Here is a 23242-nt window from a genome sequence, read left to right on the forward strand (position 1 = left end):
TTCCCAAGCGATGTCGCATATCAGTGCCGGGTGCGCCTACCAATGGTATAAAAATTATTGGTTTGCTGTAAATGTGTGACCGATATTCTCAAAGCGACCTCTAACTTATTCTTCCTTCAGGGCTACGAGCTTCATAATAACACAACAAGCAATCAAGACGCCGATGATATGATGCATTTACCTCCTGGCCTTGAATGACTACAGCCTCATGAGCGATCAGTAGCGCACCTGCCGCTCTAGAAGATCTACATTGCGATCTTCACGGTCGTCACATCCTCTTCGTTTGCCTTCGCAGCGTTTCCAGGTTCAAAACTCGCGTGAGGAGAACGAGAAACCTTTCCCCTCGGTGAGTGGAGATATCTTATCTATTTGCTTTAACCTTTACCTCGTCATTACATGGTTTGAGGAGCGCTCCAGGCCTCAGGAGTTGCCCAATAGCGTGTGTGCGATGAACCGTGTGTGCGGGTCTGGCGCAGATGCAATGTAATCCCAACTGGTGTGACGTGGATGGTCCATGGTGTTGCTACTGAGGAAGACATCCGATTATGGGACATGGACCGAAGGGAGTGTTTTGCTCAATTCGATGGCCGTGCTGACTTGCAACGCATAGAACATGTCACCCAACTAGACTGCAGGTAACAACCAGGTCATCTATCATATCACCTGGGACCCAGACATCACTCTTCTCATCAGCATACGGAGACTGCGCCATTCCCTTGGGGCTGCTCCCATAGATATAGAAGTTTAAGACCTGGATGAGGTGCTTTACGATGCGTTCTTTTTGGATGGACGCTTTATATTCAGTGACTGTAATTGCACGACCTCGTAATGGAAGATACCGCAGAGTCCTAGGTTTTTCCATGGTAGCGCGCTGTGATCCACTGCCGGGGAACTGGGTATTGAGGTGACCACTCCTAGTCATGATACTTCGCACACGAGCGATATCGCAAGCCTATCTAAATGTGAATCAATTACCTGGCACAGTTCCTTCGTAGGTCCCAATTCTCCCAGCAAGAAGCAACCGACTGCTAGCCAATCTCAGCCAATGAACGATGCATGATCTACCCATGCCTCAAGCAGTAAACATACGTAGAATTGTACTTGCCAATCCTGTTGTACATTTATTCCGAGATCCATTATATCGATGATTGCCCTGGACAAGGCTTATATACGTACATGGACAACAACGATATCTGCTGCTATCATCTCGTTTACCAAAGCATGATATTGACTCCGTAAATAATGTGAATGATTACTGATGTGGCAGAACGAGTTTGATAGCCAGCGCGAAAAAAAGGTTCAAAACAAAGGAAAGATACAACCTAACATACGCATGGCAAGAAAACCAAGCCAACACTAAGAATCATTGTCCTTGGTGTGGTCGTCGGACAACACAAAACTTTACTCTGCATCCGACCAATTTGTTCGTGTTTTCGACAGCAAACCAGGGAACCTGCTCGAGTTCCTTTCCTTCCAGCACGACAATTTTTTATATTCCATCACACTTTCACCCAAACACAATATTTGTTCTGGCGTGCGTGGGCATTGACGGTGTTGCCAAAATATGGGACACAGAGTCCCTCCAGCCACTTAGTCAGCCATTCAGCCAGGATCACCCAGCTGGGCTTTTCCATGTGTCATTCTCTCCAAATGGGAGATACTTAGCATATGGCGGAGACGACAACAAACTCACTCTCTGGTCTGTCAATGACATAGCTCCTCAGCTTACAGCACCCATACTTCCTCAACAAAGTGACAGTCAAAGTATACAGCAGGAAACTCGGCCCAACTCCCCATCATCATCACGATCACCATCTTGCCTCAACGTCAGGATTTCACATTTGACTATTTGTCTTCCTTGCTCACAACACTGTTGCAGGCTGATGCTACTGGGGGTGATGGTATCAACGAGGATGAGCACGATGATCAATATCACAACTTCTTTCAGGTAAAACTTGTGTTTCTCAAGCAACTACATAGTACTGACAACATGTGATTGTAGTCTTCGTGTTAATATCTTCCATCAGCAACGTCTGGCTCCCATTCCCCCCGCCTATTTTCAGCTCGCCGATTCCTGATGGTATTCTCTCGCCCTCACCCAGTGGAAGACGAGTCCGTTCCCAAAGAACGCTCGAAGCGCAAGTTATTCGCTCGTCATGCTCGCTCAAAATTATCATTGGAGCTCGCAACCATGAAAGCCAACCAAACAGTACCAGAAGGTGAAGGCGAGCAAGGTGACAATAATGTAAGTGTCGTTTCGGCTCTCCCACAATGTCACCTTAACACCACGGCTTTCAGCGCAGTTCCGCGGGTGATCAGCTCAGCGCCAGAAAGGATAAAGACAAACAGCGAGACGAGCCTCTCATGGACGCACAGAGCCCACCGTCTGATGATCCCGCTCACCCCGACGATCTCGATAGCAAAGACAATCGAAACCTCTGGAAGAGGATGATGCGTGCTCGAGGCAAAGACCTCTCCGACACCAACATTGCTCCAGCAATGAAACATCCCGAGGTCGTTGAGATATATGCTGTGCGCGGGTTCCAGGTAAGATTCAGTTTGATCTTCTGGACACTTGTATTCTTACCAGTGATGGAACTCGCAGGGATATGTCGCAATGAAGCGGGTACGCAAAACAAAGCCATTGGCGGTGACGGGCAGTGTTCCTCCCTCAGATGCCAACTCGTCACACCTCGCATCATCGTTGCAAGTAGTCTCTGCACATGCAGGGCCATCATCGCATGCCGTGGTCGCCAATGGAGCTCAAATTTCGCAAGCTACTGGGGGCTCATCATCGCACGCCGTAGCCGTCAATGCAGCTCAATCTTCACAAGCCATTGGAGGTCCATCATCGCACGCGTCCCCATCGCACTTTGTGACCAACTACCACACCAATCACGACTCAGATTCACGTTCGAGCATCGAAGGCTCCTGCAACAGGTTTCTTGATAGGATTTGTTTTCCCTTTGGACGCTACCCACATTACTGTTCCCCAGGCCTTTGAGAGGGCCCGGGCCAACAACATACTTGCCGGACTTTGTGCCCCAGATGCAAATCGTATTGTTATCCCCGCCTGAAGCAATTCTGTCACCCAAAGGTGAATATGCCAGAGCACACATATGGGACTGCTTCGTCTTGATCGGGCCCACCACGACTCTTCCGTCTTTCGCTTTTCGAATCAGAATTGTTCCATCGTTGGATCCGCTTGCAAGATGATCCCCGCTGGGAGACCACGAGAGCGACCGCACCCAGTCGCTATGACCCTTCCAAACGCCTGCAATCATCTTCCCGTTGGTGTTCCACCGCTGAACGCTTCCGTCATCCCTCCCGCACGCAATGATCTTTCCGTCCGGTGAAAGCGCCAGTGCATATATCCTTCCGCCCTTCTCTTTCCATGGTTTCCCAACAGTAAGTCCTGTATCGCAGTTCCACTTCCGCATCGTGCCGTCCCCAGAACCGCTCACAATGTGGACGTTGTCGTGCAAGAAGACGAAATCCCAAATCGCTTTCTCATGTCCTTCAAACTTATGCTTTGCAGTTGGTCCTTTGGCTTGTGCTGAGGTCGAAGCTTCCTTGATGGTGGGCTTTGCAGATGATTCAGAAGTCATAGCTCGTTACCGTATTCTGGTGGATCAATCTGACTCTGCCGCGGTTTGTGATCAAGTATAGGGGCGACCAAGTTGATCACCACTCACTGGTTGGTTTACTGGTCTATTATTTTGGGGGCAAGTTGGCCAGGTGGGCGAGCGATTTAGTATGAATTTTACAAGGCGGTGCTAATCTTCGATTGGCAGGTTTATGTGATGATATTTACAGCATTCCTATTCCGCAGGTGTGCAAGGCATGGATCCCACGAAGCAGCGCTAATCAATCGTTCAAACTACGATCCCTGACTATCCACTTTACGCAATTCCAACCACTTTATCATTGACCTTAGGGACATGCACGGGTGCAGGTAACACCGCGGTTCTACGCTGACGGGTTTGGAGGGTACGGGTATGGTGTCAGATAGTTGTACCCTTGGGCATACCGTGGCTCTTCACCGCGGGTTGGCGGTGTTTAAGTGGTATGGCCTATCGAATCAGGACCCTTGACGGCCACTGAGCACCGTGATAGATGATTTTCCGTGTTGAACTACGCTTCGGTGCAAACTTGAGGCAACACAGCGGTCATTAAGCCACATAGCTTCTCGCGTCTGTATATCATTTGCTTCCGAGCCCACGTTACCCGAGGCGACATAGGTGCGGGTACGAGACACAGCGTGGAAAGGACATTTGGCACATTAGGTGAGTACATTGTGCTTCCGGTATATTCATCTGGTGCTGGACTGTGTCTTGGCCCTAAAGCAGACGTGCTCCCGAGCACAGCTGACTTTCCTTAATTGTATTCATGTAGTGCTCTATACACAGCCTTATCGATATGCTTCGCAGTGGCCGCATCCGAGGTCATCTCCTCAATCAGAAGAGAAGCATGACCAATGCAGATGGCGACGTCCACTGTAACGACTTACATCGGTGCCTTTCTTTCTATGATCACTCCATTCAACCAAATGCCATGTCTCGTCTTCACTGTCTGTATGTGTATGCTGACCCGTTTCTCCTAGTTATATCTCAACAAATACGTCAGCGGTGTCTCCTGACAAATGATTGGGCGCTTACTTGGGCGCAAAATGATTATTTTCTCTGCCGGCCAACTTAAGGTATACGATTGCTGCAATGCTGGATCGAGTTCTGGAACTTCAAGCATCTAATTGTTATACTGATGGCCAGATTTCCGCAGGCATAACGTTCAACACTGCAATTGGCGCAAACAAATAAGCTAGTCATGTCACACTAACAATGTTCCGTTCCATCTAACCTACATTTAGACCGACCTGCTGACTCGAGTCGATGCTCTGCGCTCAGCTCTTGAAGAACACAAAGTACAAGTGTGTCATGTGATTGAAGTTATCTACCTTTGGCACATCACGACAATGGGCCCTTGCAATCTCGCGTTGGTTATATACATCGTTTTGAGGAGGCAGTTTCATCGTGACGTGATGGTCAAATATGCTCAAGGAAATCTGGTGGGCATCCTTCCCAAATGTCGACAAGGGACGGGTGGCCAGGAGCGCACATACATATGCATCGTCAAGATGCTGGATTGCAATGACGGATCGGGGACCCTTTGCATTTGCTGGCGCCACGAGAGGACAATTTATATTCACTACCTCTTCCACGTAGCTCCAATGCCCAGTCCAGGTCCTCGGGGGGATTATAGTGTATGAAACGCATCGTCAGAGATGAAGCGACATTGTGAAGCAACCGAGGCCGACGATACCCTTCTGGGCTACACTGGAGCGCTCCAGCGTAGCACTTTATGCAAATATCGAGATCGTGGGGGTTTCCCCGTTCCTTAAAGAGTGTGCCAGTGACGTTGCAATAAATCGGCGCATTCTGGATGGGATGGTGGTCACAGGCGTAGAGCTTCGCTGTAGCGGTCTACAGCTGGATGAAGATCATCAGGATCCCCCTGAAACGCGAACCTGGACCGGAGGTCGTTCCCAAGCAAGAATAGTATGTCAGAGCGACGGGGGTGAGACTGCGGCAAAAGATGCAGAGCTTCATAGCAATTTTCGCTGGTGAGTTCAAAGCGCTTGCGGAGGGGTAGTTGTAAAGTTATTGAGTAACGGGGAGCGATCTGGATGGTTTCTGGGGCAGATTTCTAGCGCTTCGCGGATGTATCACATGGAGATTTCAATGTCTGCGAGGGAGAGTTCGTAGCGGATTATCATTGCACCTGCGAGATTAGCAAGATTTGGCTACGCACTAAGCATATGACTAACTCTATACGTGAAGCAGAATAGCTCCTGCCAAATCTTCACAATACAACCAATGATCGCTGAAAGATTTACAACCACGATGGCGTTGCGGCCTAGGGCGTCAAGTATAGATACGCTGCATAAGATGGCTGACCTGCATGACTGAGCATTGGGGCGGATAATAGAGCTAGAACGCCAAGTCACTGCTGCTATGAGTCAGTGACAATCAAACTAGTAGGGCACAAAAGACGTTGGATGGTAAGAACTCATGACATGCGTCAAAGAGAGATGTGCACGAGGAGACGAGCTTCTGACATCGACATTTGCAATTTGCACCGATGCCCGTATACATACAAGAGGGAGAAAGTCCTGTATATGACAAGTGTATGAGGTTAGAAGGGGGGCTGTGCAGCATTGTTTGGCAAATCCTTCAGATCCAAACAACCGCTTTGCGATTCCGAAGGTTGATATATTGCGACAAAGTGGAGAGGCGAGTAGAACGCGTGAACATGTAATGCTGAGGATAGAACCGATGCACATGGGACAGAATGTATTTATGAAGTCAGCTAAACACATGCAAGAGAAAATAACGTCATTACTGGTGTAGCAGAATGAGTTTGATAGCCAACTCGAAAAAAGATTCGAAACGAAGGAAGGATACAACCTAAGCTACGCACGGCAATAAAACCAAGCCAACATTAAGAATCATTGCGGTAGCGTCCAAAGGGAAAACATATCCTATAAAGAAACCTGTTGCAGGAGCCTTCGATGCTCGAGTGTGAATCTGAGTCGTGATGGGTGTGGTAATTGGTCACAAAGTGCGATGGGGACGCGTGCGATGATGGACCTCCAATGACTTGTGAAGATTGAGCTGCGTTGACGGCTACGGCGTGCGATGATGAACCCCCAGTAGCTTGCGAAATTTGAGCTCCATTGGCGACCACAGCGTGCGAGGATGGCCCTGCATGTACAGAGACTCCTTGCGACGATGATGCGAGGTGTGACGAGTTGGCATCTGAGGGCACCAATGGCTTTGTTTTGTGTACCCGCTTCATTGCGACATATCCCTGCGAGTTCCATCACTGGTAAGAATACAAGTGTCCAGAAGATCAAACTGAATCTTACCTGGAACCCGCGCACAGCAGATACCTTAACGACTTTGGGACGTTTCATTGCTGGAGCAATGTTGGCGTCGGAAGGGTCTTTGCCTCGAGCACGCATTATCCTTTTCCAGAAGGTTCGATCGTCTTTCCTATCGAGGTCGCCTGGGTGAGTGGGATCATCAGATGGTGCGCTCTGTGCGTCCGTGGGAGGCTTGTCTTGCTGTTCGCGTTTCTCTTCTATAGCGGCGAGCGGATCATTCGTGGAACCGCGCTGAAAGCCGTAGTGTTGAGGTTATATCGCGGGAGAGCCGACAAGGCACTTACATTACTGTCACCTTGTTCGCCTTTTCCTTCGCCCACTTTCCCTTCCGGTACTGGTTGGTTAGCTTTCATGGTTGCAGGCTTCGGTGGCGAGTTTGAGCGAGCGCGACGAGCGAAGAAACTACGCTTGGATGCTTCTTGTGGAACGGACTCGTCTGTCGGTGGGTGATGTCGAGAGAAGACCTTCAAGAGGCGGCGAACCGAAAACAGATGGGGGATATGGGAGCCAGGCGCTTCCGATGGAAGAGATTGACATGAAGACTACAATTACAAGTTGTCAGTACTATGTAGTTGCACGAGAAACATGAGTTTTACCGGAAAGAAGTTGTTGTATGGATCATCGTTCCCCTCCTCAATGATGTTATCACCCCCAGTAGCATCAGCCTGCATCAGCACTGTGAGCAAGGAAGACAGGCGGTCAAACGAGAAAGTACTGACATCAAGGCACAATGATGATGGGGAGTTAGGCCGAGTTTCCTGCTGTGTGCTTCGTCTGTCACTTTGCTGAGGGAGTATTGGTGCTACAAGCTGAGGAGCTATGTCTTTGACAGACCAGAGAGTGAGTTTGTTGTTCCCTCCGCTATATGCCAAGTATCTCCCATCTGGAGAAAATGACACATGGCAAAGCCTTTGGCGATCCTGGCCGAACGGCTGACCAAGTGGCCGAAGGGACTCTGTGTCCCATAGTTTGGCAATACCATCAATGCCCACGCACGCCAGAATATTGTGTTTGGGTGAAAGTGCGACGGAATACAGAGGACTATCGTGCTGGTGGGAAAGAAGTCGTTTCCCTGATTTGCTGTCGAAAACACGTGCGAAATTGTCGGATGCGGAGTAAAGTTTTGTGCTGTCCAACGACCACACCAGCGACGTCACATATTTCTGGAGGCCTTCGATGGCGCCGATAACGAGCTCGCCGGTCTTCGTGTTCCAAATGCAAATCGCTTTGTTCCCGCCCGATGCAATTCTGTCGCCCGAAAGTGAATATGCAAGAGCATACACCCCGCCTTGCTCTAGATCTGTCCTGATCCGGCCCACCACGACGCCGTTTTTTGCTTTTCGAATCAGAACTGTTCCATCGCTGGACCCGCTTGCAATATCGTCCCCGCTAGGAGACCACGATAGTGACATCACCGAGTCGCTATGACCCGTCAAAACACCTCCGATCATCTCCCCGTCGGTATTCCACCGCTGAACACTTCCATCCTCTCTCCCACACGCAATCGTCTTCCCGTCCGGTGAAAGCGCCAGTGCATATATCCTCCCGCCCTTCCCTTCCCATGGTTCTCCAACGATAAGTCCTGTATCGCAGTTCCACTTCCGAAGCGTGCCGTCCTCAGAACTGCTCACAATGTGGACGTTGTCGTGCAAGAAGACGAAATCCCAAATCGTATTTTCGTGTCCTTCAAACTTGTACTTTGGAATTGGTCCTTTGACTTGCGCTGGGGTTGAAGACCCAGAAGCCATAGCCCTCTAGCGCAATCTGGCGGATCAATCTGACTCTGCCACAGTTGATGATCAACTGTGGTCATGGACAAGTCGATCATCATCACTCACTGCTTGGTCTACTGGTCTGTTATTTAGGGGCAGGTTGGCAAGGTAAGCGAGTTTTTATATCCCGTAGGTGACATAGATGGATTCGACGAGGCGCTAATAGTCCATCCCCAGGTTCATGCCGCAATACAGCATTTCGGCTCGGATGATATTTACAATTTGAAAACCACGATCGGGGTTCAAACGTTGGCATGGGTGGATTCCACGACACAGCGCTAATCGTCATCCATTCACAGGTTCAATACAGCATTTCGGCTGGCCCATTAAGTAACACAGTTTTAGCGTCTATATATAGTTGCTTCAGCGCTCACGTTGTTGCTCTAGGTACTCCGCGCTCCGACCGTCTCTCCATCATTTAAAGCTTCGCACTGCCTGAAGTCTCGTCCTCAGACATCAGCAATACATCATACGGAGTATGGTATGTACCGTATGTTGAGATTATCACGTCATCTCCCAGACTAACTTGTTCAACAATTTTGATGGTCCCATTTGCCCACACGATAGTGAGTCCTGCTATTCAATTCACATTATCTGGTCCACCAACATCTGATTCCAGGGTGCTCGATACCACATCTCTGACGAGGCATTGATCGGTGCATGCTTCCTCCCCAGTGGACTCAGAAACTTCAGCGTGCATATTCTACCATTGGAGGGACTCGGGTCTCCAACCTCCTCACGACCTTCCAGTTGGACACTCATCGATACCAGCCTTAGCTGTCTTGGTACAACCACTGGCTTTCGTACATTGTCGATAATGCTTGAGCATTACTGAGGGCTTTCACCGCGGAAGTCGATCATCTCGCTAGCACCCAGCCGTCGCGACTCTACCTGAGCCTTCCAACAATAGCAACTGTAAAGGTCGGGCTACATCTCCCGCTACTGATCACAGCAGTTCCCTCGGTGGTGAAAGAATATCAAACTGACGTAGGACGATGTAGACCATGTGGGAGATCAAACGGCCATTTGAAGTGTTTCTCTCGAAGCTGGGTACAGACCAAGAGCAATCAACTGGATTGGAGAGAAATGCTGTACATGTGAGATAATAATGCGTAGAAAGTAAAGATCAATATCAGTGTCGTCATTCGCAAGACCAAAGCATGGTGTGATACGGCAAGTACGATGGAAAGATTCAAACTATGAAGACTGTGCTCCCGGGTGTTCTTCAGGTGCCGCAAGACGAGATGGTCCTGCCTCTGGCTGGGACTGACTAGCCATTGGTTTCAATTCGATGTCTTCACGCTGGGGCATTTGGATCCTACGACACCGCATCAGGTCATCCGCAGAACAAATGAATGTAATTTTAATACCTGGGGGTAGGCATCGAGACATTCACAGTCTCTACCTCTTCATTGTCAACTGGCGGTGCGAGGCGAGATGGTCCTGCTTCAGGCTGTGACTGAAAAAAAGCCACTGGGTTCAATTTGACTTTTTGGGGGGCGGTGAATTGGGTCCTACAGTAGTACATCAGTGAAGCCATTTGACAAGTGAATCACCTGGTGTTACCTGGTAGTAGGTATGGGAACGTTGGCAACAGAATGATCAGATTCATTATCCGAAGGGTCGTCATCATAGACTGGCTGTGGAACCGGTGTCTTCTTCGTTTTCTGGAACCAAGAAAGGCAAAAGAAGAGCACGTATGGTCGGTTTCCGTCGTCCACACCAACAACATCACCCTAGTGAAGGATGGGGTAAGATCTCAATGAAACGAGTAGAATTGCAGAAAACAAACATATGTGACTTGTCCAAGAGGAACATTGACGACTTGCGGACTCTTTTGCTTCGACTGATACTCCTTTTGCTTCCCCTTCTTGTGGAATGACGGCCGAATGCCATTGAAAAAGGTCCTGACATCGAGCGAACGAGAAGGTGACGGGCGTTCCGCATGAGCGAGTGGCGATGCAGAGGAAGTGGTGTGCTGGTAGTTCACTGGCCGATTTCGGCGCTGGCCATGAATATACGACTGAGAAGTAAATCAAAAACTATTGAAGTGGGGACCATCGAATGGGGTCCAAACGACGTACATTTTGCGGTCCTTTCATCTGATCGAGAGTCAGGATGTATATCATATGCAGTGTTAGAAAACACACCTTGTTTTTGGTACGACCAGCCTTGGAATGAGTGCGTGTGAGCATGCGAGGGAGTGGGATCACAGTGGGGAGTAGTCACCTCGTTCTTCGCGCTGGCCAGAGAAATAATTTCTGCTGCAGCGAGCACATCCTCAGGAATATCCCATTGCGATATTTTCTTGTCCACGCCGCCACTGAATATGGAGCGTCCATCCACCGAGAACGCAACACGAAACACGTCATCTGAGTGCTCAAATCGGGCGACTTCTGTGCCTCTGGGGAACTGCCACAATCGAACAGTGAGGTCTTCAGATGCTGATGCAAGAAGGGTGCCCGTTGGGTTCAAGACAATATGGTGAATCGCTTCTTGGTCCTAAACCAAGTGGCACCCTTGCAAGACCCCGGACCCCGAAAAGTCAAACACTGAGCTCAACGGCGTCAACGGAGGCTACGGCCCCCAATATACTTGCTACCCTCATAAACCTCTGCTTTAAAAACATAAATACTCTAGTCCAAACATAATTAGTCCAAGGAAAACGTAGAAAACCAGTGAAAAACACAATGCCACCACCTCCGACTGGAACATTTAGACCCAGTACAGCTAACACCAGATCATCTTCAAGATTGGGAACCCACGAGATAATAGCGACCAAGAATGAAGTATCGGACGCGGTAAGTGCTAAAGCTCATCTAGAAAAGACGGCAATGGCCATACTGGGCAAACCGTACACCTTTGACAATATTTCAGACATCCTCTTCCACATCACTCAAATGCCAGGGGTAACACTTCCAGTCCAAACGGCCATAAGGGCGATAGCATTCATATTAGAAGAAGCGGCAGAAGTTGTAATGGCCAATTCAGTGGCTAAACTGGTAATCACAGCCATCGCTCCTCACATCGCAAATATCCAAGAAGTATCGGAAGCTATGACAAACACCGCATCAAAAATGGAAGGTTCCCAAGAGAAGATCAACGAATCCATCACTTCCATCAGCGGCAACAACGTGGACGCTTTCATAGGCACAGCTGCATTCGACTCCCGTCTAGCCAACGTTCAAGAAGCGGTCACTACCCTCACAACTCAAGTCAAGGAAGCGTCCCAACAACAAGGAAGCTACAAAATGGCATTACTGTCAGGACTCGAGGACAACCGTCCCGATGCACAAACCATTCAAAGAACAGCACGTGAAGCGATCAAGGCCCGTCAGATACTGATCAGTCTCCCTCCTAATAGCCCACTAGGTCCTGGCAAACTATCACACAGTCAACTCGTAGAGAAAATAAAAGAAGCATTGAAGACAATTAGCAAAGAAGGGGCCCCGGAACTAACTATTCGAACAGTAACCCAATACCGTAATGGAGGAACCGTCCTAGAAATGTTAACAATCGAAGGCGCAACATACATCAAGAAACCGGACATCAAAGACGAATTCATCAAGATCCTCGACCCATCAGCTATGATCAAAGACAGAACTTACCCAGTAATCATCCAATTCGTACCACTAACCTTTAATCCCAGCGACCCTGAGCACCTTCGTGAACTTGAAAACGAAAACAACTGGAACAAAGGAGAATTAGTTTCTGCCAGATGGATCAAACCACCGGGAAAACGAGCTAGCAATCAGCGAGTAGCACACGTCATCGCATCTTTCAACAACCCAGCCACAGCCAACCAAGGAATCCGAGACGGCATCATTTTGAACCAAGCAAGACTCCAAATGAAGAAAAACCGACGCGAACCTATCAGATGCGCAAAATGTCAACGATACGGACATATAGCAAAGGAATGTATCTCTCACATCGATGTCTGCGCTAACTGTTCAGGACCACACAGATCGAATGAATGCAACAATAAAAATAGTCAAAGCTGTATATCCTGCGAAACCGAAGACCACGCAAACTGGGACAGAAAATGCCCAACATTCGAAAGGAAGTGTACTGACATCGATAACAGATATCCAGAAAATACAATGCCGTACTACCCAACAGAGGACACGTGGACCCAAGTACAGATCCCACCTAAAGCAAAACCATTCATCAAAGAACGCACTCCGACCCCAACTCATCAACATCAACAACAGCAACACCTCCCAACTCAAGACACCCTCGAAAGACACCTCGCACCCAGGGGAGTCAGATCGGGCAGAGGATGCTACCTCCCACCAAATCGAGGACTATCAGCCCCCCGACGTCGCTCCATGACTCAACCCGCCCAATCGATAGGATCCAGCTCCCCCATCACTCAATATGAATAATACACCCATCGACCACGATGTCAAGCTACGCATCTGGCAGGAGAATCTCAACAAATCAAACACCGCCCAACATTGTATCCTTAGCGGCCCATTTACAGCCAAAGACTTCGACATTGTAGCAATCCAAGAACCGTGTACTGATTCTCTAGGTAATACCAGAGCCACTCCCGACTGGAACGTGGTCTATCCCACACACCGATATACGCACCAAGGAAGATCAAGAGCAATTACACTAATCAACAAACGCATCAATACGAACAACTGGCGCCAACTCCCCTTTCCATCAGAGGACGTCGTAATCATTCAGCTAAGCGGAACTTACGGGAAAATCACCATCATCAACGTCTACGACGACAGCAAGATCAGAGTAGTCATACCAGCAATCGCAACATACCTGGAGAACGAAGCGCGCACCATCCGCCCCACAGCCAATGACCATATCATTCTCCTAGGGGATTTCAACGCCCACCACCCCCTCTGGGAGGAGGACAGGAATGCCCACCTATACACCCCACGCGAAGCGGTAGAAACATCACAACATCTAATCGAACTCCTCGCCGACAACAACCTGATGATGGCGTTACCGAAAGACAAACCTACTCTCCAATCCACGAGTAGTGGAAATTGGACCCGCCCTGATAATGTTTTCTGCACTGCACATACATTAGATTCATTCTCGACGTGCAACACCGCACCACGTCGAAGGCCGCCCTGTACTGACCATGTCCCAATATTAAGTACCCTAGACCTCAAGATCCCCCGCTCCTCAACCTCTACCTCCTTCAACTTCCGCGACGTGGACTGGGACACCTTCAGAGGCTGCTTAATCCGCAATCTAGCCAACTACCCCGATCCCCAAGTTCTCACCACCGAGGTCCAATTCCAAGAAGCCGCAACCAACCTCAGCACAGCGCTCAAACTAACGATCGAGGAAAAGGTACCTAAGTCGAAACCCAGCCCACACGCCAAACGCTGGTGGACAAAAGAGTTAACAGCGCTCATAGCCAAGAAAGACGAGCTAAGTGATATGTCTTACAAGATGAGAGGATTGGCTGATCACCCCGTCCATGAAGAACACAGGAAATTCCGCAACCACGTGACAGAAGAAATCCGCAAGACGAAGCAGGAACACTGGATCGACTACCTCGAAGAACTGGATCAACAAAGCGTATATACGGCAAGCAAATACATGACCTCCCCAATGGGAGACGGCGGAAGGACCAGCATCCCATCCCTCAAAACCAAGAGCGAGGACGGACAACCAACGGAAGCAATATCTAACGAGGACAAGAGCAAGACGTTAGCGGCCACCTTCTTCCCACCCCCACCGGCGAGCAGCTCAGTACCCATCGACTTCGACTATCCAGACCCAGCCATGCCGTTCACCGCCATCACAGCAAATCACATAGCCAAAGCGATAGCTAACACCAGCTCCTACAAGGCTCCGGGCCCCGATGGAGTCTGCAACGTGGTCCTCAAGCAAACCGCCGAAATCATCATCCCATATCTATTACAGCTATTTAACGCGGTCTTCACGCTCAACACCTACCCCACTGGATGGAAGGAATTCACAACGGTAGTTTTGAGAAAACCGGGAAAGCCAGACTATACGCTCCCCAAAGCGTATCGCCCGATCGCGCTTATTAACACTACATGCAAAGTACTAACAGCCATTATAGCAGAACAAGTAACGTATATTATGGAGAAACACAACCTACTCCCCGACAATCACTTTGGCGGACGCCCAGGCAGGACCACCACAGACTCCCTCCACATTCTCGAAACCTCAGTCAAGAACGCGTGGCGCAACGGTAAAGTAGCCTCTATCCTATTTCTTGACATTGAAGGGGCGTTCCCAAACGCCGTCACGGACCGGCTAGTCCACAACATGCGCAAACGCAAACTCCCCGTCGAAATCGCCACGTTCACGGAGCGCATGTTAACGGATCGGAAAACTCAACTCAAATTCAACGACGCAACTTCCGATTGGATCACCATACGAAACGGCATCGGCCAAGGAGACCCTCTCTCAATGATAGCTTACCTGATTTATAACGCTGACCTCTTAGACGTAGCCAACCCGAAAAACAAGGAATCAGCGCTAGCATTCGTTGATGACACAGCCTACATCGCGATCGGATCGACATTTGAAGAAACCCATGAAACCCTCAAAAATATGATGGAAAGGCCGAACGGCGCTATACAGTGGTCAAGAGATCATAACTCACGCTTTGAAGTTAACAAGTTCGCACTCATAGATTTCACCCGTAGCAAATCTCGACACCGCCCTCCTCTAACCATCCAGTCCACCACCATTACGCCAACCGAACACCACCGCTTTCTGGGTCTCATCGTCGATCAAGAATTAACATGGAAGCACCACGTGAATCACGCTATCGCCAAAGGTACAGAGTATGTTCTACAGATTCGCCGTTTATCAAGACCCACGAATGGAATATCCGCAAAGCTCATGCGCCAACTATACCTCACAGTAGCAGTACCGAAATTCTCATATGGGGCGGACTTATGGTTCAGACCCATCTATACTGAAAACTCGACAAGTGAACAACGCGGATCCATTGGTACAGCCGAACGGCTAGCAAGAGTACAACGGATAGCTACACTAAGTATCACCGGGGCAATGAGAACTACCGCTACTGACATTCTAGACGCTCACTCAAACCTTCTACCCACCGCTCTCCTCCTTCAGAAAATCTGCCATCGAGCGGCACTTCGACTAGCTACGCTCCCTCAACGACACCCCCTTCATTCGCATCTGAAACACATAGCTAAGCATTATAGTATCAAACGACACAGGTCATCTCTTCACAATTTGATAGCTACTTACCATATTCTTCCAGATAACGTCGAAACCATAGACCCCATCCGCCGCTCCAACGCACAACATCGAAACAGTTACAACACCCATATAACGATCAAGGAGAAGGACGCCATCAAAGAGCAAACCGAGCTAACGGACGACATTCAGATCTTTTCAGACGGCTCAGGATACAATGGCGGTATAGGTGCCGCAGCAACGCTCCTACGAAACGGACAAAGACCACGCACCATCAAGTACTATCTCGGGCCAGACAAAACTCATACCGTATACGAGGCCGAGGTCGTTGGATTGACCCTCGCAGCCAAACTCCTAGCCACAGAACCTAACGCCACCTACCCCGCCTCTATTTTCATCGACAACAGGGCAGCCATACTATCGGGAGAAAGCCATAACACAAAACCGGGAAGTTACCTGGTAGAACACTTCCGAGGCATGACGCGCATGTTAGCAAAGAAACAACGAGGACAAGGAAGCAACTTCGCTCTCACCGTCAGGTGGATCCCAGGACATAAAGGGGTCACAGGAAATGAGTTGGCGGACATAGCGGCGAAGGAAGCAGCAGGAGGAGAGAGTAGCACGAGAAACAGACTCCCATTATATCTCCAAGACAAACCGCTACCGGATAGCGTGTCGGCGCTGAAACAATGGCATCAAGACGCCCTGAACAAACGATGGAGTAAAGAATGGGAAAACTCACCTCGCTACGCAAGAGCAAAGATCATCGACCCCAGCATGCCGTCAAATCGCTATCTCAAACTCATCTCATCGCTCCCCAGACGCCAAACCAGCATCTACACCCAGCTTCGAACACGTCACATCCCTCTGAACCACCACCTTTTTCGTATCGGTAAAGTCGACTCACCGCATTGTCCCATATGCCCGGGGATGGACGAAACAATATTTCATTACCTCTTCGACTGTCCGCAGTACGCCCGCGAACGACACATCTTCTCCAACGCTCTCAGACGCAAAGCCTCATCCATCGAATATATCCTCACGTCAGATAAGGCCACCACGCCCCTTATGAGGTTCATAAACAGCACAGGACGCTTCAAGACCACGTTCGGTGAGATCACGACTAGTTAACGAGTATCATTTCACGCACAAGCATTCAAACAGATATCATACCCTCAAATCATCATCACTCGAAACCGCATCACATCAATCAAGCAAGCAAATACATCTGTACATCTACTCATACCCAAACCACTCAAATGTACCACCACCAACTCATGAAGTAACGAAGGGAAGGACGTTCGCTGGACGAAGGTCGCTGTAGGAAAAGAGGATAGAAGGAAGGATGAGAAGAAGAATGAATAACGACAAAGCCGCATCGCAAAAACCAGATAACAAACCCTAAACAGTACCCCGCATCCCATACCTAACACCACACAACCCTCCCTAACCATGCCTCACACCACTGCCATTCCCCTCGTACAAAATCGGCGTCGGCCTTTGCCCGACATCATGCCGACAGAGTACGCGTTAGCCCTCACCACGCGAAAGAATACATATAAACTACGATAGATCAGTCGGGAGTAAACCCCCCGCACTCGAACAGGGTTATGTCCAACATAGGGTCTTCGACCCCAAAGGACAATAAATTTGATTTAAAAAAAAAAAAAAAAAAAAAAAAGACAATATGGTAGATGTCTTTATTTTCGTCATGGCCAATCCAAGGATCACCAGCTTGCTTGCAGGTGGATGTGTTCCAACAGCGGATGACAGAATCATTGCGACCACCAGCTGAGAAGAGATGTGCGTCATCACGAGTCCAGGTGATCGAGTAGTTCAATGCATTAAAGCCGCGGTGGCCGTCGAATTGAGCAAGACGCTTCCTTCGTTCCAAGTCCCATATTTGGATATCTTTGTTGGCAGCAACGCCGAGTTGACCGGTCGGAGAAAATCGGATGCAAGTGATGAGTGATCCACACGCAAGAGGGTGACCTTTCCTCTGCCAGGTGGTCGTGTCCCATAAAATTACTGTGCCATCGATCGACCCGCTGGCCAATATCTCGCCGTCAGGGGAAATGTCCAAAGTAACCACCATGTTGGTGTGACCTTCCAAGGGACCTGCGACGATGCTCCCACTCTCAACATCACGTACCCATAACTGCCAATACGCCACTTTATCCAAATCTTCTTCTTGAATACCTTTTTTAGGATCGCTTGCTGGGTTCTCTCCCTCAGCACTTACAACCTGTTTCCCGTTTCCCAAAACTACACATGGGCCGAGCATCTGCTTCACCACCCACTTCATCATCTCTGTGCCGTCCTCAAGCCTCCATATGCGTATCGTCTTGTCGGTAGACCCAGTCGCTATTCTCTTGCCATCCGGAAAAGTTGCGATTGAGGTGATGTTCCCATCATGACCCTGAAACGTCTTGACAGGCTCTCGATGCGATCCAGGTAGCTGTTTGGCATCCTTTATCCTCCGTTGTTCTCCCGAGGCCTCTGAGTTCCTCATCTATTATACCTAGCGGGAAGTCAGAGACGGCAAAGAGGACAGTGCGAGACATCTACCTATTGCTGAAGCAATGGTTTTGGTCAAGGTGCGTGGCTGGTGCAATGCGTCTACAGCATGCAGCTTATTCCATGAAGAACGATATCGCCTCATGTAGGCGCTTGGGTCCGGAATCATTGTGCCAAAGCACTGCTTCAGCCGGGACGGCACACTATATTTTCGGTCCGTTTTGCCGTCGCAAATAAGCGCTGGGACACGAACCACTCATCATATCCTTCATCCGTCGTGCCCCGCTTTGCATGGCATACAATCCACAGAATCCGTTATTCTATCCCCCATGAACCCACTTCCGATTTTCAGTTCCTACGACTTTGAACAGTCTTTTATAGGTCACTCACCCCTCTACACGCTTTTCAGCATGAGACAAACTTTCCTGTTAAATTCCTTGGTGTACACTACATGCATGAAGATCGTCGTTTGAAAGTGAGTACTTTATCTGTTTGCGTAAGAGCGATGTCTTCATTCTATTGACAACTTTCGTTCCTTTGTGTCATGCATTAGCATCGATGACAGGACCAACCGCCTACGACTAGCGTCTCAGTAATGTCATTATTGCTCTCTTCTACAAAAGCCACTGGAGGCTGGTGATTCTCTCTGATTTTCTCCAACACTTCGAGTTGCACTCAGCAAGTCACCACCGGCGTCTCCATGTCCAGACGCTAGTACAAGCGCCAGTGCAGGCCCTAGCCAAATACGAGTCCCATGACCTGATGGCTAGCATCTTGCCGCCGGGAGGAATGTATGAAGTGATCGCTACACTGGTGTGATCATCCAAAGGAGCTCTGACGACCTTCCCATTGCATCGCGCACCCATGCACGCCAATCCGACGTTTGATCAAGACTCCCTTCTGGAATGATCACGCGGATTCCCAATTTTATGAATTAGTGCGTCGACTTCTTCTTCATGAAGTGACCGCACAAGGTCACCGAGGCATTGACCTAGATCGATGTCCGAAAGTCACTAAAGAGGAGGCAGATTTTCACCGAATTGGTCCTTTGGCTTAAGCTGGGGTTGAAAATTCAGAAGTCATAGCCCTCTAGCGCAATCTGGTGGATCAATCTGACTCTGCCACAGTTGATGATCAACTATGGTCATGGACAAGTCGATCATCATCACTCACTACTTGGTCTACTGGTCTGTTATTTAGGGGCAGGTTGGCAAGGTAAGCGAGTTTTTATATCCTGCAGGTCACAGGTGGCATAACGATGCGCTACTAAGTAGTCCATTCCCAGGTTCATGCCGCAATACAGCATTTCGGCTGGGATGATATTTACAATTTGAAACACACAATCGGGGTTCAAACGTTGGCATGGGTGGATTCCACGACACAGTGCTAATCGTCATTCATTCACAGGGCAACATGCATGCCAGCCATTTGAGTTTCGGAACACGGCTCTTCCGATATAAGATTATAGCATGTGGTCAGCTATGCAAATATAATACTGCTTATGTATATAGGACGGCGCAGAGCTGGGCATGAGATGGTCCATCTACTATGCAAACAAAAGTTGATTGACAAGAGTGTCTCACCAAATGATATCATGGCTGAAGCGAATTGGAACGACTCGGACGATAACCAAAGAACAATCCGCAGCAGCTTACTCCTTCATAGACGCCACCCTCTGGCCCGCTAGTCAAGGCTTGTGTTCGTATGGGCCGTCCGTGAGACACTTGTGCCCCCACTGCAAGCTGACCTGGTCGCATTGGGCTGTCGACCTCATTGCCGCTTGTACGTAGCATGGCTGCAGCTGCTTCCGCGTCAGATTCTGGGACAATGCCATATCTCTGCACGATGATTTCAATCATATGAAAGAGGAGCAATAACAAGCTACTCACATCTTCGTCGCGGCAAGCAGCCACATCGACGGGACGTCTGGAAGGTCCTACAGGAAATGAGTTGGAATTCCATTGCCAAGGCCGCCGGGGTGTTGGTTGAGGTGCATTTGTAGGTCGAGCGCTGAAATCCAGGGAAGTGAATATGATATTTTTTCCTCGAGCCTGCATGAACCATTCCCAGAGGTTGCGATTGTCTTTACCATCGAGGTCGTCGGTGTGACTGGAATCATCAGACGGTGGGCTCTGCGTGTCGGTGGGGGGTTCGTCTCGCCGTCTGCCTTTATCCTTTCTGGCGCCTAGCGGATCATTCGCTGAACCGCGCTGAAAGCCATTGTGTTGAGTTCACATTGTGAAAGAGCCGAAACGGCACTTACATCATCGTCACCTTGCTTGCCTTTTCCTTCTCCCACTTTCCCTTCTGGTACTGGTTTGTTGGGTTTTGTGGTTGCGAGCTCCAGGGATGAGTGTGAGCGAGCACGACGAGTGAAGAACTTGCGCTTGGAGCGTTCTTTTGGAACACACTGGTCTGTCGGTGGGTGAGGGCGAGAGAAGACCTTGAAGAAGCGGCGAGCTGAGAACAGGTGGGGAAGATGGGAGCTAGGGGATGTTGATGGAAGAGATTGACGCGAAGACTAAAATTACATGTTGTCAGTACTGTGTAGTTGCATGAGAAACACAAATTTACCTGAAAGAAGTTGTTGTATGGATCATCGCACCTCTCCTCGATGATGCCATCACCGCCAGTAGCATCAGCCTGCAACAGCACTGTGAGCAAGGAAGACGAGCGGTCAAACGTGAAAGTACTAACGTCGAGGTATGATGATGATGGGGAGTCGGACCGGGTTTCCTGCTGTGTGCTTCGTTTGTCACTTTGTTGGGGGAGTATGGACTCTATAAGCGGAGGAGGTATGTCTTTAACGGACCAGAGAGTGAGATTTTTGTCATTTCCGCCATATGCTAGATGGTGCCCGTCTGGAGAGAAAGACACATAGTGAAGTGTGTTACCCTGGTTGAATAGCTGGCCGAGTAGCTGAAGGGACTCTGTGTCCCATAGTTGTGCAATGCTATTGCCCACACACGCCAGAACATTGTGTTTGGGTGAAAGTGCGACAGAATTCAAAAAAGAATCGTGCTTGATGGAATGGAGTAGTTTCCCTGATTTGCTGTTAAAGACACGTGCGAATTCGTCGGATGCGGAGTAAAGTTTTGTGCTGTCCGACGACCACACCAATGACGTCACCCAGGTCCCCAGGTCTTTGATAGGGCCGACAACGAGCTTGCCGGTTTCCGTGTCCCAGATGCAAATTGTATTGTTGTACCCACCAGATGCAATTCTGTCGCCCGAAGGTGAATATGCAAGAGCATACACACAGACCTGCGCCGTTCTGATCGGGCCCACCACGACTCTTCCATTTTTTGCTTCTCGAATCAGAATTGTTCCATCATAGGATCCGCTTGCAAGACGGTCCCCGTTGGAAGACCATGAGAGCGACCACACCCAGTCGCTATGACCCGTCCAATTGCCTTTCATGATCTTACCGCCGGTATTCCACTGCTGAACGCTTCCATCCTCCCTCCCACACGCAATCATCTTCCCGTCCGGTGAAAGCGCCAGTGCATATATCCTTCCACCCTTCCCTTCCCACGGCTCTCCGACCAGAAGTCCTGTGTTGCAGTTCCACTTCCGCATCGTGCCGTCCTCAGAACCGCTCACAATGTGGACATTGTCGTGCAAGAAGACGAAATCACGAATCACGTCCTTGTGTCCTTCAAACGTATGCTTTGGAGTTGGTCTTTTGGATTGTTCTGGGGCCGAAGCTTCCCCGATGGTGGGCTTTACGGAGGATTCAGAAGTCATAGCTCGTTACCGTAATCTGGTGGAACAGTCTGACTCTCCTGCGGTCGGTGATCAATTATGGGGATGAACAAGTCGATCAGCACTCACTTGTTGGTCTGCTGGTCTGTTGTTTTGGGGCAAGCTGGCAAGGTAGGCGAGTTTTTATATCCTGTAGGTGGAAGGCGTCCATTCCAAGAGGTGGCGCTAGTCATCCATTCACAGGTTTACGCCGCAATACAGCATTTTTATTTTTGGCTGGTTTGATCTTCACAAACTACGATCCCCAATCATACACTTTACCCAATTCCAATCACTCTAGTATCGTGAACTACGCTTCGGTGCATACTCGAGGCAACACAACGGCCATTCAGTAACATAGCGTCTCGTGTGTCTAGCTATCGTTTGCTTCAGAGCCCATGTTGCTGTTCATATATACTCCGAACTCGGTCCCTCTCTTACCCGAGCCTCCCAGAAGATAACACAACACCTTGCGGTCCTCACCAGCGTCATGACGAGCTACTATAGCATACACGAGGAGACATAGATGCAGGTACGAGACACACAAAGCGCGCAAGGGAATTTTGGCACGCTAGGTGACTACATTGTGCTTCCGGTATATTCATCTGGTGCTGGACTGTGTCTCGGCCCTACATCAGAAGTGCTCCCGAGCACAGCCGACCTTCGAAAAGAGGATTCTAGTCTTTTCACTACAGGAAGGACGACAGCGTCCCACATTTGACGTAGTAAATCGGTAAATCGAAGGATATCACATGTGTTGGTTTCGTTCAGGGGAATACGAATTGGTTCATGCTCACGATGGACGAGTATTGCATCGTAGGAGTACCAGCTCGCATTGGTGGTCATAATTGGTCCATTCTTTGCAGCTTCCTCAAGCTTAGAAAATCTCGGTGTGAGAAGAAAGTCACTGAACCCGTCTACGAGTACACGAAGCGGCGTCTGCAGCCAAAGAGGATGCGTTTTCATAGACTGCGATGTCGTGATTCCAGGGATGGCTTCGTCGGGACGCGAGGCAATCTGGTGGGCATCCAGTGCTGATGAGTGCTTGTGTGCCTCCGCTTCTTTGGCCCGTTGTAACGCAATG

At 49.3% G+C, this 23242-nt stretch overlaps 5 protein-coding genes across 5 annotated transcripts; 4 read left to right on the forward strand and 1 right to left on the reverse strand.

Annotated features, from left to right (window-relative positions):
* Positions 1–2434: 2434 nt before the first annotated feature.
* Positions 2435–2978, forward strand: DEU56DRAFT_841348 (uncharacterized protein; the record flags this gene model as incomplete). Its single annotated transcript, XM_041354989.1, has 2 exons — positions 2435–2547; positions 2606–2978. Coding segments are annotated over exons 1-2 (472 nt in total), but the record flags the coding sequence as incomplete, so codon positions are not given.
* A 3154-nt stretch (positions 2979–6132) lies between these two features.
* DEU56DRAFT_985072 (WD40-repeat-containing domain protein) lies at positions 6133–8691 on the reverse strand (the record flags this gene model as incomplete). The annotated part of the gene is made up of 5 exons (XM_041360032.1): positions 6133–6867; positions 6926–7174; positions 7228–7485; positions 7540–7608; positions 7663–8691. The coding sequence occupies 5 exons, from the start codon at positions 8689–8691 to the stop codon at positions 6499–6501; spliced, it is 1974 nt and encodes a 657-aa protein (XP_041201569.1). The 3' UTR covers positions 6133–6498.
* A 2709-nt stretch (positions 8692–11400) lies between these two features.
* Positions 11401–13047, forward strand: DEU56DRAFT_933122 (uncharacterized protein; the record flags this gene model as incomplete). Its single annotated transcript, XM_041358748.1, has 2 exons — positions 11401–12633; positions 12680–13047. Exons 1-2 carry the CDS (start codon positions 11406–11408, stop codon positions 13045–13047), a joined length of 1596 nt encoding a protein of 531 aa, XP_041201570.1. The 5' UTR covers positions 11401–11405.
* Positions 13048–13674: 627 nt separating this feature from the next.
* Positions 13675–14193, forward strand: DEU56DRAFT_690882 (uncharacterized protein; the record flags this gene model as incomplete). Its single annotated transcript, XM_041347127.1, has 1 exon — positions 13675–14193. A coding segment is annotated over one exon (519 nt), but the record flags the coding sequence as incomplete, so codon positions are not given.
* Positions 14194–16425: 2232 nt separating this feature from the next.
* DEU56DRAFT_708057 (uncharacterized protein) lies at positions 16426–16692 on the forward strand (the record flags this gene model as incomplete). Its single annotated transcript, XM_041347454.1, has 1 exon — positions 16426–16692. A coding segment is annotated over one exon (267 nt), but the record flags the coding sequence as incomplete, so codon positions are not given.
* Positions 16693–23242: the final 6550 nt, after the last annotated feature.

The sequence above is a fragment of the Suillus clintonianus genome (assembly GCF_016758775.1).
Source record: "Suillus clintonianus strain FC179 chromosome Unknown DEU56scaffold_167, whole genome shotgun sequence".
Taxonomy (NCBI): Eukaryota; Fungi; Basidiomycota; class Agaricomycetes; order Boletales; family Suillaceae; genus Suillus; species Suillus clintonianus.